The sequence below is a fragment of the Branchiostoma floridae genome, chromosome 11 (genome assembly GCF_000003815.2).
Source record: "Branchiostoma floridae strain S238N-H82 chromosome 11, Bfl_VNyyK, whole genome shotgun sequence".
In the NCBI taxonomy this organism is placed as follows: domain Eukaryota; kingdom Metazoa; phylum Chordata; class Leptocardii; order Amphioxiformes; family Branchiostomatidae; genus Branchiostoma; species Branchiostoma floridae.
In genome coordinates, this window is record NC_049989.1 from 17,797,879 (window position 1) to 17,814,463 (window position 16,585).

The 16,585-nt window shown below is 41.8% G+C and overlaps 2 protein-coding genes across 2 annotated transcripts in view; one reads left to right on the forward strand and one right to left on the reverse strand.

Moving 5' to 3' along the window:
• Positions 1-779: 779 nt before the first annotated feature.
• On the forward strand, positions 780-11,564 carry LOC118426675 (NADPH oxidoreductase A-like). Its single transcript, XM_035836195.1, has 13 exons — positions 780-1,049; positions 1,826-1,967; positions 2,547-2,677; positions 3,468-3,615; positions 4,496-4,700; positions 5,773-5,869; positions 6,498-6,620; positions 6,913-7,052; positions 7,524-7,685; positions 8,883-9,117; positions 9,659-9,742; positions 10,191-10,312; positions 10,872-11,564. Exons 1-13 carry the CDS (start codon positions 929-931, stop codon positions 11,043-11,045), a joined length of 1,884 nt encoding a protein of 627 aa, XP_035692088.1. The 5' UTR covers positions 780-928; the 3' UTR covers positions 11,046-11,564.
• A 90-nt stretch (positions 11,565-11,654) lies between these two features.
• Positions 11,655-16,585, reverse strand: part of LOC118425298 (conditioned medium factor receptor 1-like) — a 6,634-nt gene continuing 1,703 nt past the window's right edge. The window contains exons 2-7 of the mRNA XM_035834103.1: positions 16,387-16,578; positions 15,639-15,712; positions 14,933-15,038; positions 13,626-13,715; positions 13,069-13,213; positions 11,655-11,917 (exon numbers count right to left, since the gene is read on the reverse strand). Coding sequence (XP_035689996.1) covers positions 11,677-11,917; positions 13,069-13,213; positions 13,626-13,715; positions 14,933-15,038; positions 15,639-15,712; positions 16,387-16,578 — 848 coding nt within the window. The 3' untranslated portion in view covers positions 11,655-11,676. The remainder of the gene's footprint in view (positions 11,918-13,068; positions 13,214-13,625; positions 13,716-14,932; positions 15,039-15,638; positions 15,713-16,386; positions 16,579-16,585) is intronic.

Below are 16,585 nucleotides of genomic sequence, written 5' to 3' on the forward strand. Positions count from 1 at the left end.
GACAAAGTTGGCAAGTGCAAGACGGAAAATTGACAAGTTGTATTAGTTTGTAAGCTCAGTGGTTTAGTGTTTGACTCTTTCCCTCCTCAGTAAATGGTGTAATCCATGTAGGGTCAAAGGTGAAAGTTCATGTTGACCAGCTGTCCAAAGAACAACATGATCAGGAGAGAGGTAACATTTAACAGTAACAGGTCATGCAGGTGAGCACACATTTGTATGATGGTTTGTAGAAATGACAAAGGTCAAATAAGAGCTCACAAAATATCCTGAGACTCTTTCTATCAATCAATCAATAACCTTTATTCAAACTCAAAAAAATTCATTTATCTTGCTCAGACTTTAGGACTCCGGGGGAAAGACTGAGGTTTACACGATTCTTTATGCTCACGTTTGAAACAATTCTGTAGTGCAGTAATATTTAATAGTAAAATAAAGCTAGTAAGACGTCATGACAAAAAGCAGCGAAAAAGAAACCTGGCAACCACAGACATTTCAAGATTCACAGTAGTAATTTACTAAATGTAGATAAAATCACTGTGGATCCAAGGAGGCTTTATAGACCTCCTTGGTGGGTCAAAGTTGCTTTGCAGTATTCTTTTTTATGTGTAGAACTTTAATACAGTGGACTTGAAGAAAAAATGAGTTTAAATTCTGACTGTGTTGCTCACCCGACGTACACATCACTGGCAAGGGTTGCAGTCCTTAGGACGGGATGTGCTCCGCTGTAATTTTATTGTCACAAAAGTACTGGCCTGGGGAATAATTCCCCTAATAATTCCCCTCTCACAACGAACCTGTAAACACAGTACATAGCATCTGACTTCTCTGTCATATGCTCAACAGTTCATTGAGTTCAGCTGAGCTTCAGATTTGAACTCAGGGTTCAAAATCACTTTCACTTCTCTCCTTTGGAGATTCTCCCGTCAGGATGTGGTTGTACCTCCTGTGCGGCGCCACCTTGCTGATAGCGTATGTACTGCACACACTGCTGACCACTTCTGGCAGCAGCTATGGAGGCAACAGTCTGGAGGCTTTCATAAGTCAGGAAGGTGAGAAGAAGTATCAGCAAGTCTTAAATTGGTAATGCTAGTTCACCTTTATCCATTGTGTAACCTATATCTGTTGTTTTTGAAAACAGGGTATTTGGGGATATCACGTCGATGACAGCGAGTTTCAAATTGCAATATTTTCAGGATATTGCAGTTTGAAACTACCACCTGTTTACTTTATGTCCCTAAATACCTAGTTTTGAACAACAACGGATATAGGTTGCCCCACAGATGAAGGTGAACTACTAGTATCTTTACATTGTTCATTCTTTCTTGAAACAATTCATTACCTGATTCTCCTTCCTAGAGTGTTGCCCAAAGCCTATACAATACTCCAACGTTTTGGGTAGGCTCTGCTAAACTGGGCTGAGGTTTCCATTTTTGTACCTTCAACCTTTTCTCCAAGCAGAGGTTGAGTCGCAGAGATATGGTAGTAGTTGGGATTTTTACCGTCTCGCTCCTCTCTACATGTACTATATCTCCGTGGCTCAACCTCTGCTTGGAGAGTACCTTCAACCAGCTGTCAGCCAATTAGAGAATTGGCCTTTCGTAAAGAAAACATTTAGGCGTATCTATGATTGTCTGACAGAGCTGGATAGAGACTACGCCCACACCAGTCAGCCTGCTTTAGCGGACCTAACAAAAGGTATATTGTCATGGTCATAACCAAGGAGAATGGGTTCTATAGACATTATGTACTCTTAATATGTATATCTTACTTTGATAGGAAAGGCCATTACAGACAGGCAGTCTAATATTCTTTCTCTCATTCAAAGGTGACCTAGCAACAGAGAAGATGATTGACAGATCTGCAGACAGATACTCAGTGAACTACACAGACCCTGGGAAACAGGTCCTGGTCATGTTTGGCACTGAATATGGCTGTAGCGAGGAGGTGGCCAAAAAACTCTTTGATAGGTACCGTTAATTTTTCAAGATGATTGTGAATATTTCACACCAATTGAATCATCCATTTTGTTTCTAAACATCTACTCTCATGATTCTATTGGATGCCAATTACTACCCCCAGATGAGAAAAGCGATTCAAAGGGATGTACCAATACAGCAGGGTGCTATACACTTCATATGTCTAAGTATTCAAGACATCGACAATCTCGAGAAGGCCTCTATAAGACATTTTTTTGATGTTACAGTATTCATGGCACCTGGTGGAATTATGAGAGTTATGTTACTTCGAATTCCATGTCAGTAAATTGCTTTTTTGTTGTTCAAATTGGTCCTACATTGGATTCTTGAATCAGTGTTAATTCTAAGAAAATGTATGGCTTGCCCTTTTTCACCAAATGCTGCTGCAGTGTTGCGTCCCTCCCACCAGATGGCAGTGGTGTACGGCTCCTGGTGGAATTATGAAAATTGATTTTACTTTCAGAAATAATTGATCTTTTGCTGTTTGTATTGGTCCTACAAAGATTCTTCTAATTCTAGTAAAAGGTATCAATTGTTACTTTGTTACTTTTTCCCCCATTTCTGCTGCAGTGTTGCGTCCCTCCCACTAGATGGCAGTGGTGCACGGCTGCAGCCCAGACTGGTGAATGCCCAACAGCACAGTGCAGTAGACTGGAGTCAGGAAAGAGTGCTGCTGATGGTTATATCTACCAGTGGGGATGGTAAGGGTTGCCTTCAAAATGTTCCCCCACCCTGTACTATCCTGTACTATCCCCAGCCTTGGTGCTGAAGAACCTTCCTCTTGCCAGAATACTATCCTGTACTATCCCCAGCATTGGTACTGAAGTACACAACCTGAAGTACTGAACACAGTGTGCTCATAATTACCAGTGGGGCTGTGGGGATGGTAAGGACTGTTTTCAAAATCTTTCGATTGAAGAGCTCTTTAAAGAGGCCATCACTGTAAATGCATCCAAGCTTGTGGGTGATTTAATTTCGCGGTAGCGGGAAAAAGGACTGTTCGCAGTGGTTTTAAGTTCAAGGTAGCACCATGCACTGTACTCTCTTACTGTCATGGAAGAATGTTCGCGGTAGTTTTAAGTTCGCGGTGGCCACTTTAAACTGCAAACATTAAACCACCGCGAAAGTTTCTGCATTTACGGTATCCTGTACTATCCCCAGCCTTGTTACTGAAGTACCCTCCCCCACCCTGCACTATCCTGTACCATCTCCTGCCTTGGTACTGAAGTACCATCCCCTACCCTGCACTATCATGTACCATCCCCAGCCTTGGTACTGAAGTACCTTCCCCACCCAATACTATCCTGTACTATCCCCAGCCTTGGTACTGAAGTACCCTCTCCACCCTGCACTATCCCTGCAATTTCAAACCACCGTCCGTCGACTTGATATCCCTTCATAATACCCATTTTTAAAAACAACGGATATAGGTTACCCCGTGGATAAAGGTGAACAAGCGTTAACTATTCAATATCTGTTGTTCCCACCAAGGCGTCCCACCAACAGATGCCAGAGACTTTTGTGACTGGCTGCTGGGAACTCGAGACATGGAAATGTCCCACCTTCACTACTCTGTCTTAGCCTTGGGTGACTCCAACTACCCACACTTCTGTCGGACTGGGAGGAGTCTGGATAAAAGGTAACGCTAGTTCCCTTTTATCCGTAGGGTAACCTTTATCCGTTCTTTTAAAGAACAATGTATTTAGGGAAATCAAGTCGACAGATGATGGTTTCAAACTGTATTTTGAAAATGGTACAATTTGAAACTACCTTCCATCGACTTGATGTCTCTGAATACCCTATTTAGCAACACACCGGATATAGGTTACCCCCACAGATAAAGGTGAACTAGCGTTAGACCTTCTTTCATCATCTGTGGCTAGGCAAAGATAAACCTTTCTTGGTAAAACCTTAACTTGTGCATGGGGTGGTATCTGTATCTGTATGGCCAGTATAACTCATATTTAGCATAACACTCTAGGTTTGATTGCACTATCTATTGCATATGCTCCTACAGTTCAACAAGTTCAACTCCAGTTTTTAAACACTCCATTTCAGGGTTTCTAACTCTTGTACTTTAAGACATGAGCATTTCTTGTACAGATAACAGGAGGGCTGCAGATGGTACAGAATAGTGCAGGGTGGGGGCGGCCCTTCAGCACCAAGGCTGGAGATGGTACAGGATATACAGGGTGGGGGAAGGTACTTCAGTACCAAGGTAGAATAGTACAGGGTAGGGGAAGGTGCTTCAGAACTAACGCTGGGAATGGTACAGGATAATACAGGGTTTGGGATGGTTCTTCAGCACCAAGGCTGGGGGTGGTACAGGATAGTACAAGGCTTGTGAAGGATACAGGATAGTGCAGGGTAGAGTAATTGCACATTAATAGGGTCAAAAGTATGCAAAACTCTAGGCTGCTCAGGGTCTACCAAGATTTCACACAAGTGTTGTGAAACATTTCATCACAATAGCTACAGTAAATAAGAACATCTTGACTTTAAAAACTTCCACCCTCTAGGCTGACAGACCTTCGTGCCACCCAACTCGTGCCTCGCTCTGATGTGGACCAGGAAGACTGGAGCGTCATAGACTCCTGGATTGATGCAGTTCTGGACGTCCTGCCTGCTGTTGCTATAGAGACCAAACTGGACTACCTGTCACTCGATGCAGTCTCCTCTGACCAGGCATACCATAGAACAAGGCCTTTCATGGCAACTATGACAGTAAGAAATGACTTGAAACCAATTTCCTCTCTTAACTTGAAAGTTCAGCTGTGTTGGTAGAAGTCATTCTGGATGAAAGTTGAACATACTTATATGTTTGAGTATCTGACTCCAGTCTTTGTCAAGGAATGAGCAGTCCTCTGCTTTTGTGACATCATGTTATTCAGAAAGAATATGTACATATTAGTTGAAGAAATGCACCCTCCCCAGCTCCTGCTCTATTTGCTTGACAAAGACTGGAGATAAACAGTGAAAAGTTTGGGTTAGTCCAATATTTTTGTATTGGAATCCGGAATAAATTTTAACTTTGATCCATAATGTTTCTTTTAATAATTTTGACATTACACATTATACATGTACATTATAACGTTGAAGAGATTCATTAGTCACGTATGTTCACAGTTAATAGAATTTTTCATCAATCAGTGACTTATCAAAGGTAAGTAGAACGTACCTCCAAATTTTCGATGGCTATCCAGTCCATCTTGTTCACGGAGTGACCTAGTTCTCGCGAGAGTTGCGAGAACTAGGTCAAGACTTGCGTGGATCTTCTGTCCCCCACCCCGCCTCCTTCCGGAGTAAGGGTAATTAGGACTTGGGCAGCTCCCAGCCATCATTCCGATTCAGCTTTGCACCTTCCAACTGGATGTGAACTGCTTCTTTAACATTTCTGTGTGCTTTGCGTGGTTCTTGGTCGATAATCTCGACGGTGTCTGAGATCGGCTTGGTGGTGACGATGTGGCGGGACCGGAGTAGATGTTGGCTCAGTGCGGATTTGCAGTCCTTGTTATCAATGGACTTTTGGTGTTCAGCAGTCCGTTCACCTAGTGATCTTTCTGTTTCGCCTACGTACGATTTGCCACACTCGCGAGAACTAGGTCACTCCATGAACAAGATGGACTGGATAGCCATCGAAAAAGAAAAAAATTTGGAGGTACGTTCTACTTACCTTTGATAAGTCACTGATTGATGAAAAATTCTATTAACTATAAGTTTGCACACATGTTTATGTTCATACTTTTACAGGCAATACAATACATTGAATAAAGTACACACATATCTATGTTTGCAGGTGAAAAGAAGCCTTACAGTACAGGAGACATCTGATGATAAGGAAACCATCCACTGTGAGTTTGAGCTGGCAGGAAGTGGTCTAACCTTCACCGCAGGTACATAGCATTATAAGTCACAGGTCATAGATTAAAGACTGTTCATCCTTGTGTCCATCCTCATACAGATACAGATTACACTACAAGTGTCATCTTTAGCCAAAGTACATCAAAATAGCTACACATGTATGACAGTCTTACTCTTGCCTCACGTCTGTATGTAGCATCCTCCTATGCAGGGCCATACAACAGCGAAATCGCCTGTCTGGATGTACCCTGCTTTCTCAACCTTCACCCTTAGTTCCTGACCACTCTGCTTATAAATGTTAATGAGCTTACTCTTATATATGCAAGACTCCTTTTGAAAACTGAAAGGCCTATTCTCTGATTGGCTGACAGCTGGTTTGGGGGGGACGTCCACAAGAACTAAGAGTGATGGTGGAGAAAGCAGGGTACATCCGGACAGGCGGTTTTGCCGTTGGATGTCAAAGAGGATGGTATGTAGATTTACCTAACATTCTAGCATCTAGTAGCAGATGTGTCAAGATTATTTTGACCTGTAGTTGGAAAACCTCATGTCGTAATAACTTCTACTGCAGTCACATTTGGCAGCATTAACTCTCATAATTCCACCAGGTACCATAATACTACAGAGTCAGTATGTTTAATTTTGACATTGCTCCTACAGGAGATGCCCTGGGAATCTACCCACAGAACAACCCAGCAGAAGTCAGAGCAGTGCTGACAGCTCTCCAGGCTACAGGAACAGAACTGGTGGCAGCTCCATCATGGGTGTACCACCCCCAACCAGGTAAGGAAAGTTCGGCCTAGATAACTTGTAAAGTATTGTATTGTATTGTACTTTGTATGTTATTTTGCACCCTTGCAAGATAAATTCACAATGTAAATGCATTTGCCAATAGTGGCATTTGCCAATCCCCTTTTGTTCTACCTACTTTTCAAGAAATACAAAAAAATGAAATCTATAATCAACAAGTAATCTGTTTCTCTGTTATATTCAATCTGACCTTTAACTGTCCCCTCATGACCTCAATGAAAAGCAGCTTGTAGAATGATTTCATGTGTACTTGCTTGCTTTTCAGATGGGAAAATTCCTCTTGAGGAGGCCTTGATGAAGTATTATGACCTGAAGCATGTGAACCCAGAACTTGTGAAGCTGCTCACCAAACACACATCCAACAGGAAGGAGAGGTTGGAAGGAGAAAGGCTGCTGAAGGATGGGGTAATCTTATCAAAATTGTTATTCATTTCACAAGTCCTTCAGGACAAAAGAACTGGCTTTCTTTGTTTGCTATAGATGGCTTGTCAAGTGTCGTCAATTGAGACTCACTCTAGACATGTTCCATGTCAGAATGAACTAGCAGGAAAACTTCTCTTGCTTGTATCCACGAATGCTTATACCGTAAAACCAATAGTGTAAATGACATACTAGACCCAATACATGTATTTTGACTTATTCATAGATATCCATATATGTCTGTTTAGTTGTACTGTAAGTAGTTGTTATACATGTAGACCTTACAAAAGTCGCTGTACTTTTGCCGTGTCAATAAGGATGTATTTTATTGACAAACATGTAATACACCATTACCAGAATACCCCTTGTGCCATATATACGAAGTCTCTACACCGATGCGAGCAACATGAGTGTTAACATTGTACCTGAACAGTGACAGTTGTGACCATTTTTCAGCTGTCCAAAAATAACATTGTCCTCTGGAGCTACCTGCAATCCAACGAGGTAGCAGATGTGCTGAGGAACTTCCAGAGAGCGCATCCACCCCTTCATCTGTTGTTGAGCAAGCTAAAGGGTCTTCAGCCAAGATACTACTCCATCGCCTCTTCCCCTGTTCTGGTTTGTTTGTTTGTTTGTTTATTTTCATGCTTGTATTGCATACCTGGTAACGCTAGTTCACTTTTATCTGCGGGGTAACCTAAATCCGTTGCTTTTTTTGCAGGGTATTTGGGGATATCACGTCGACAGACATTGTTTTCAATTTGTAATATTTTCAGTCTATTGCAATCTAAAACAACCACCCGCCAGCTTGATATGCCTAAATACCCAGGTTTGAAAAACAACGGATATAGGTTACCCCCGGATAAAGGTGAACTAGCGTTAAATGGCCTAGTATGACAAGCTGCATATCTAAACAGATTTATTTTATAGACCCCTACACTTTTTGATAATTGTAATGGGTTCTTTAACATGCTTGTGAGAAGACTCTCCTCAAACATGGGACCTCCATTTACCGGTAACCTCCTATCCAAGGGACATCACTAACTGAAGCTAGGTACACATTTACACCTGAGTCAAATGAGGAAATTGGTTTTCCCAAAGTGTCTTTCCCAAGGGCACAAGATCAGGACCTGTCAGTAATTCAAACTCAGAACCTCCAGGTTCTATTTCAACAACCAAAATGTGGATCTTATGTTGTATGTAACTACTGCATTTAGCCCATATGGGCAAGGTCATGCAAATAAAGATCATTGTCATCATTGTCATTGTCATTGTCATTGTCATTGTCATTGTTGTCCATGTTGAAACAATGGGGAGCTCATAATGCCAGAAAAGAACAAAAGACAGTTGAAAGCTGTGAGAATATGGAAAAGCTTTGATAACTTTAGAAGCTATTGTCAAAAGAGACAGCTACAACAGTTGTTTGCCTGTGCTACACAGTCTCTGGCCATCAAATAACATAAATCAAAGTTGAAAAGTTTTGGCTTGTCATTTAAAGGAATACATTCAAAACCTACAATACCTTGGCCGCACCTGGGGCAATTACTGTCGTATTGAGGTCACCTGAGTGGCGCCGAATGTCAGCTCGATCCAGACACTTGCGACAGTCGTATTGAGGTCACCTGAGTGGCGCCGAATGACAGCTCGCTCCAGACCCTTGCGATTTAGCCCCGCCTATTGTAAACTCCTCGCAATTCAGCCCCTGGCTGCAAAGAGTGAGTAGTCGGCCCACCCAATAACATTAAATCTATAGATTTCAAGGATATCTACTGGTAGAACATATAAGTAGAGGATGTTCAATGTACCATCTATCAGGACCCGGAGAAGGCCAGTGTGACAGCTGCCGTGGTGCGATACAGTCTGCACGGGATCCCGCGCACTGGGGTCACCACCACGTATCTTCAGGACAGGCTCCAGGTCAACCAATTGTGTCCCGTCTTCATCAGCCACACCCCTGACTTCAGGTTGCCTAGCAACAACAACCTGTCAATCATCATGATCGGCCCCGGAACAGGCATTGCACCTTTTATGGCTTTTATACAAGAAAGAGGTAAGCTTCTAATTCAATTATAACCTTTACAAAAAAAAGTTATGTTTTGGGTCCATTTGTTTGTGTGTGTGTCTGTCCGTCTGTCTGTGCATCTGTGGACAGCATAACTCACAAGAAGCTGTGGATCGATCCTGATGATATTTGGTGGGTAGAAGTTGGGAAATTGTAGCTCAAGTTCAATGATAGGCCTCCTGGCAGCTTTTTATGCAATAGTGCAATAATTGAATTTCTGATTTTGATATCTTTTGTTTGGGACATGCTATGGTCGTGGTTTTGAGTGGTAGAAGATAGTTATTGGGACAGAGGTGTAAGTTTGGGAAAATTAACACCCATTGGCGTGACAGTTTCACAGGCACATGGCACATCAGCAGCTGATTATATTACACTGAACAACGTAACCTTTGCACATCTTGCTGTAAGCATTGTTTGAAACTTTCTTGTAAGGTTGCCCCTATTGTTCTTAATGGCAATTAGTTTCAGGGAAGAACTAATTTTTGAACTGTGCTTTCTTGGAGTAACAGAACTTGTGATTTCACATCAGTTGCTACAGGTGCATCTGGAGACAACATTCTCTACTTTGGATGCCGACATAGAAGCAAGGATTTTCTCTACAAAAGTGAACTAGGTAGTATATGCAGTTGTTTCTATTATGGTCTTGTTATGCTGCAAATGTTTCTGTCCATATACACTGTATAATCCTGTACCACCCCAGGATAGCCTTGGTATTAAAGTACCATCCCTCACCTGGTACTATCCTATATCATCCCCAGCTTTGGTGCTGTAGTACCTTCCCCACCCTGTACTATTCTGTACCATCCCTAGCCTTGGCGCTTTAGTGCCTTTCCCACTATTCTCTACCATCCCTAACCTTGGTGCTGAAGTGCCTTTCCCACACTGTACTAATATATACCATCCCTAGCCTTAGTGCTGAAGTGCCTTTCCAACAATGTACTATTCCTCTTGAAAGGTACAAGTTTGTCTTACAGCATGCTGAACTTGTCATGATTCTTTATTCTATGAAACACCTCTTTCTTATATTAACACAGCCCTTTTCTCTCGCGTCCCATTGCCAGAGTCTTGGACCAAGAACAGGAGCTTGAGACTGAGAGTTGCCTTCTCCAGAGATCAAGACAAGAAGATCTATGTGCAAGACCTGCTTCAAACAGATGCCAAGAACATATGGAGACATCTGCAGGTAATTGTACCTTCTCGGTTGTTGGATATCAGGGGTTGAAGTGACGTTAACAATGTGTGACTATTACCAAATATTAGATTTTTATAATCAATCAAGGCCTATAGCTACATGAATGTGAGCATTATTGTCTTAAATTAATCCTTATAAAGACCAGGGCTGTGTCCTGCTTAATCATTTTTCTGTCCCACTCATTGTTTAGGAACCCATGTTGTTAATTTTTGGTTTGGAATCTGTCATTTTAGGCTTATTAACTTATTAACGTACATTTTCATCAATTTCAATTGTCATGAAGTACAGACAGATGGGGAGAAAATTTCAAGAAGCAAATTTCAAGAAGCAAATTTCAAGAAGCAAATTTTTTTCCGGGTGACAGCCTTGAGGTTAATTCAATCACATTCACTATCTGGTTTAGCGTCCGTTGTTCCCAGTCTTGCAAGAGTTGGACGTTGCAGGAAGTCATTTCAGTCTGATTGATGATCTCCATCTGCCTCTGTCAAGGGGGTTGGCCTTTTGCAAGTCCAGTTTTGTAATATTTTCTGATTGTTGCTGTTTTCTCCAGAACGGAGCTCACGTCTACGTGTGTGGTGATGCCAGACACATGGCGCATGACGTGCACCAGGCTCTGACGGACATCTGTCAGGGACAGGGAGACATGGACGCTGGACAGGCCAGGACTTTCCTGCTGGAGATGGAACAGGTCAACAGATACCAGAAGGACGTGTGGGTCACCTGACCTGTCATGAACTTTACCCTTTGACCTGGTGTGTGGAGCATGAGTTCCTGTTCTTGCCTACATGTACATCTTTTAAACAAAGAAATCTGGGTAAATCTGCTATACACAAATGCAATATTCCTAATAAGATGTCACACATCCACTAAAATATTTTGACAATAGAATGATCTAAATTTGGTAACAATTTCATGTCTTTCTTTCTTTGAAGAAGCATTTGACAAACAATATTGGTTTATTACATTTATTCAAAATCAGAATCAATATAAAAATCTGCATCAATAGTTTCTTCTGTAGTTAGAACATTGTTCTAAAAATATGACACGATTTGATAATCTGAAAACTCAGGGATGGAGTTTGCTTCCAATACATGTCAACTGCTCAGGGAGTACTACATGTGTAGTACATATTTGATGAAAACAGCTATTAAAATTATGTACATTGTACTTTTTACACTCAGTCTTGTCAAGCGGTATGGACAATTCTTTGTATGTCTTTTCAAAAATATGAATTTTCCATTGTCTTGTGCAAACATCAAGATATCTGTCAATGAGGCGTATGTATTCTAAAATGCTTACACACTGGTTTTCAATTCAGTGCTTCACCAAAGACACCTTTTATTTATTGCCCAATGCTATTCCAGTTTCTTCTCCCTCTTTTTTTCGATGCCAAAAGCACGCTTGATGATTAGACTGACGAGCTCAAATGTTATGACGATGACAAACTCTGGGCGAAGTAGGTGAATCTTGGGTACGCGGCCCGTCATGATGTCAGCCCAGGCAGCGAGGAACTTGTCCCCTTTCCTGGCGATGGCAGCGGTGGCTGCGTCCAGCAGGATCGGGAAACGGTACAGCAGCTGGCATATCGCAAAAGACCTGGGGACAGCAGAAGACATAATGTCAGAGTTACTTCATTGCTGGATATAGGAGTTTTCTTCTACACAACCAATTAATTTTTACCTTAGCTGATGTTTCCATGCCTGTCAGACAGCTTCCTCAGAGCTTCCAACATGAGTTCTGCTTCTCGCTGCTATATGTAGCCGGTGTAGTTGGCACTTCTTGCGAGAACACAATCTCAAATGTGGCAATCATACGATCTACCAACCCTATGAAATTATTTTTGGTTATTTGAATGCTATGTGACATTGCAAGTATTCAAATGAGGTTGAAGGTTTTTGCCATTATCAAATACATGTACACAGTCATATCTGGAAAGGGCCCGCCTCCACATGAGAACCTCCTGGCTATCAATCTGAGGGAGGGTTCCCTAACTTCAGACGTAAGTGGATGAAAGCAAACAAAATTCACTTCTGCATAATATGACAATCAAGACTTGTAGTGGAAGGTGAAAAAGTATTACAGCCTCATATTCAGCACCAAGGCCACCACATGTTGCTAACATGCTAAGGCGTTTAAAAAGTAATGGTAAAAGCTGAGGGCACAACCCGCCGTACGTGCAAATACGTGCTGTCTACGTGCCAAAACGTGGGCAATCTTTTGGGATCCGTAAGTGGTAAGTACTGCCTCCATACAAACTCGTAGGGAATCCGACGGATTTTGGAGTACGCAGACGCCGTAGAACTTTACTTGCAGGCAAAACTTTGTGTGCCATTGGGCTGCGGATTCACCCCCCATACGTGCCAATGCAGGCCTGAACGTTTCCAGAAATACGTGGCGGACGTGGCCTCCAAAAAAAACGTACAGATAAATTGTACATATGGCGGGTTGGGCCTTTAGCCAAAGGTCCCATAACCTTTTTGAGGTCATAGTGGGTTACTATCCAATGTGTCTAGAAGATGGTAATTCCTCCCCAACCAAAATCAGGTACTCATTTTTACACCTGGGTGGAGTGAGGAAATCCTGCAAAATTCCTTTCCCGTGTATAGAATGTCTAGCCAAGAATTGACCACATGATCTTGTGTCCACTAGCCCATAGCTACTTGCCCAATCCACTTTCTCTTATCTTTTTTGTCTGGAAAGGTATGTTTTAAGCAATGTTGTCTTCACACTCACTACACCAATCTTACCACTTGAAGTCTGATCCAAACTTGTCCATCCAGGCTTCATGGTAGAGCTTCATCACATCTTTGTCATAGTTCCCATGATGCATTGCCTCATCGAGGAATTTGGCAGCCATCTTCCCAGCTTCCATTGCATGGTGGATGCCCTCACCTGCAAGGTCAAAAGGTTGACAAGGTCATAGGATGAACAGATTGGATATGTCTGATTACAAAAATGTAGTATGACAGCAGAAGACGGTAGAGGGATCATAAAATTTAAATCAAATGTAAGAAATAAGCATAGTAGAAGGGGTTTTGATGACAGGAGAAAGCTGTAACACTAGTTCACCTTTATCTGCGCGGTAACCTATATTTGTTGTTTTTTAAAACATGGTATTTAGGAATACTAAGTCGATGGACAGAGGTTTCAATATGCAATATTTACAAAATATATTAGAATTTGAAACCATGTACTGTTCGTTGACTTGATATCCCTATGTAGTACCCTGTTCTCAAACACGACGGATAAAGGTTACCAGGCGTATAAAGGTGAACTAGCGTTAATAGAATGAAATATTTTCCACCTGTCATAGGATCGATCATTCCAGCAGCATCTCCGACCACCAACACATGGTCCCCATGGCTGACTGGCTCCCCACCCAGCCGCAGACTGGCTACAGGTAGAGACAAGGAAAATGATAAGTGCATACTAAAGTCCATTTGGCCCAGCTAAAACCCCTCTGGGCATGAGCCACATGTAGAAAGTCCCATCCAATCTTATATGGATCTTATAAACTAGCCAATGAACTCTTACCCAACCAGCACTTATCACTTTTATGCTAGTCCCCATGGATGAGGCATTCATGTTCTAATGAACAATCAAAACTGATGATGATACAAACATCAAAATCATGGCAGCACATTTAATACATTGTGTTGTGCAAAGTACAAAATAAACCAGTGGGTATATTGCAAAAAGGAAAAGAAAAATAGAAGCACTTTTAGGGCTGTTTTAGGAATATGCATTGGATTGTTGCCCTGGTCTATGAGACTTATTGACAAGATCAGGGGTGCCTAAGCATTTGCACGAACCCTATGAAATTCGTACGAATATTATGTGATACACACGAACCACTATGCGAAAACGCACGAATATTATGAAATTCGCACGAATCACTATGCGAAATCGTACGAATTTTATGAAATTCGCACGAATCACTATGTGACACACACAAGCCTTATGTGATTTGCACGATCCTTATGCAAAAACGGCGGCCGGGAGGAGGCATGATTTTGAGCGTTTCTACCCGAGATATTTATATTTCAAGGCATGGAATGGACATTTACCGTCGCAAAGATGTATTTGATAGCCTGTGAGCTACTGTTTAGCTTCATTTCGGCGTGTTACATCGTATTTTCAGTCGCCGAAGCGGCGAAGTCGCCATCTTGAAAATCCCGCTCCGTTTGTCACGTGACCCCGCCAGTGGTTGCGCAATTTCGCATAAGGATCGTGCAAATCACATAAGGCTCGTGTGTGTCACATAGTGATTCGTGCGAATTTCATAAAATTCGTACGATTTCGCATAGTGATTCGTGCGAATTTCATAATATTCGTGCGTTTTCGCATAGTGATTCGTGTGTATCACATAATATTCGTACGAATTTCATAGGGATCGTGCAAATGCTTAGGCACCCCTGAAGATGACATCAGCACAACAACACATGTCTCTAACAAAGGACCATAAGCAATGGTGGAAGATCATTGGCTGAGGGAAGTTAAGCATTACAAATTTTGAGTTATACATTGATGTAAAAAGAAACAAATGTGTTAAAGTCAGCAGTTAATTTGAACATTTTCATTTTATGATGACTTGTCTTCATCTTAGCTCACCAGCTTTCATCCTCTCCAGCTTGGCTCCGGGACCCAGAGACTTGCTGATGTTTGGGTCCTGTTTCATCAGAAAGTTGTGCCAGTAGGGCAGGTCATCGTTGGTGACCTGATAAGAAAACGGAAATAGAATCATCATAATTGTGAAATGCAAACATTAGGCTAAAAGCTCATAATGGATTATACATTAACAGCCTACACATTAATTTTGGACAAATATTGAACTTTGGACAAACATTTCTGACCTTTTACAAATAATACTTACAAAGTTGATACTTTGTGGAAAGCTTCCATGATACTCCCATGAGTTGTTGAAAATCGAAAAATCTGGAGATTCTTTCTTTTTCTTTAATTTTTTTTTATTGCTTTTCAAATATACACAGTACAGTACAGAAGAAACAGGCATACAATGAAAAACATAAGGTACAGAAATGTAAATACAAAAATCTAAATAAAATTACATAACTGATTCTTTCTTAAAATCAGGAGATTATTTCAACCAGTCTCCAGATTGTTTCAAACAATCTCCAGATTATTTCAAACAGTCTGGAGATTTTTCTAGATTGTTTGCAAATAAATCTCCAGATTGTTTGAAACTATCTCCAGATTTTTCTACTCATGTATTCCAAAAGCCCCTGTCACATGTCAGGAAAATTGATTGGCTGATGAGTCTGCAAACTTTATATGGCTGTGAAGGAGAAAAATGCACCTTGGGGTTGCCAGGGATGAGGTACACACAGTAGTTCAGTTCATTGTTCGGGTGACGGAAAAGTGCAGAGTACCCTATGGGTTAGACAGAAAAAAATGTACAATTATAATGGAATTGCTGTATACCAAATATTTTCACTTCAAATCATTCATATTCAAATATGTGGTAAAAACATTTATTACTACTTTCCATAGATAAGTGTAAAAGTCAGAAGGGTGACACAGAGTCACAAGCATACTCGACAACTTGCTATATATGTTAAAAGGGTTTTGAGGCCGCCGTAAGGGCAGTGAGTTGTTATTATCACCTACGGTGTCTAGAGCGCGGTAAGGCAGAGCCCATCACTATCTTTCCACTGCCTTTTACCTCCCCAACTGAAGCCAGATACACATTTTTACGCCGGGGTGAGGAAAGTCTCGAGGATGCGGCATCTAGCCAGGAATGCCAGGAATCAAACCCAAGACCTCTTGATCTCATGTCCGCTAGCCTAGCCAATCGGCTATTTAACAACACCCCAGTAATGCTAGTTCACCTTTATCCGAGGAGCACTGCCTTTATCCGTTGTGTCTAAATATACAAGGTATTTAGGGATATCAAGTCAAAGGACAGTGTTTTTGCTGCAAACTTTTCAACCTCTATACTTTGAAAGCACCGTCTGTCTAGTTGATATCCCTAAATACCCTATTGTTAAAGACAACAGATATAGGTCACTCCACAGATAAAGGTGAACTAGCGTTGTGTGACGTACCGGGCAGCATGTCCCTGTGGTAGAAGATGCAACCATCTGCCTTGAACTTGTGGGTGCCGCTCTCCACGTAGGCCCGAGAGCACGACCCGTCGGGGGGCCGCTTCACGATGCCGAGTTTGGTGGCGAGCTTAGACGGGGCGCCATCAGCACACACAAGGACTCTGTAGCATAGCAAGGCATTCAGCATAGATACTTTGAA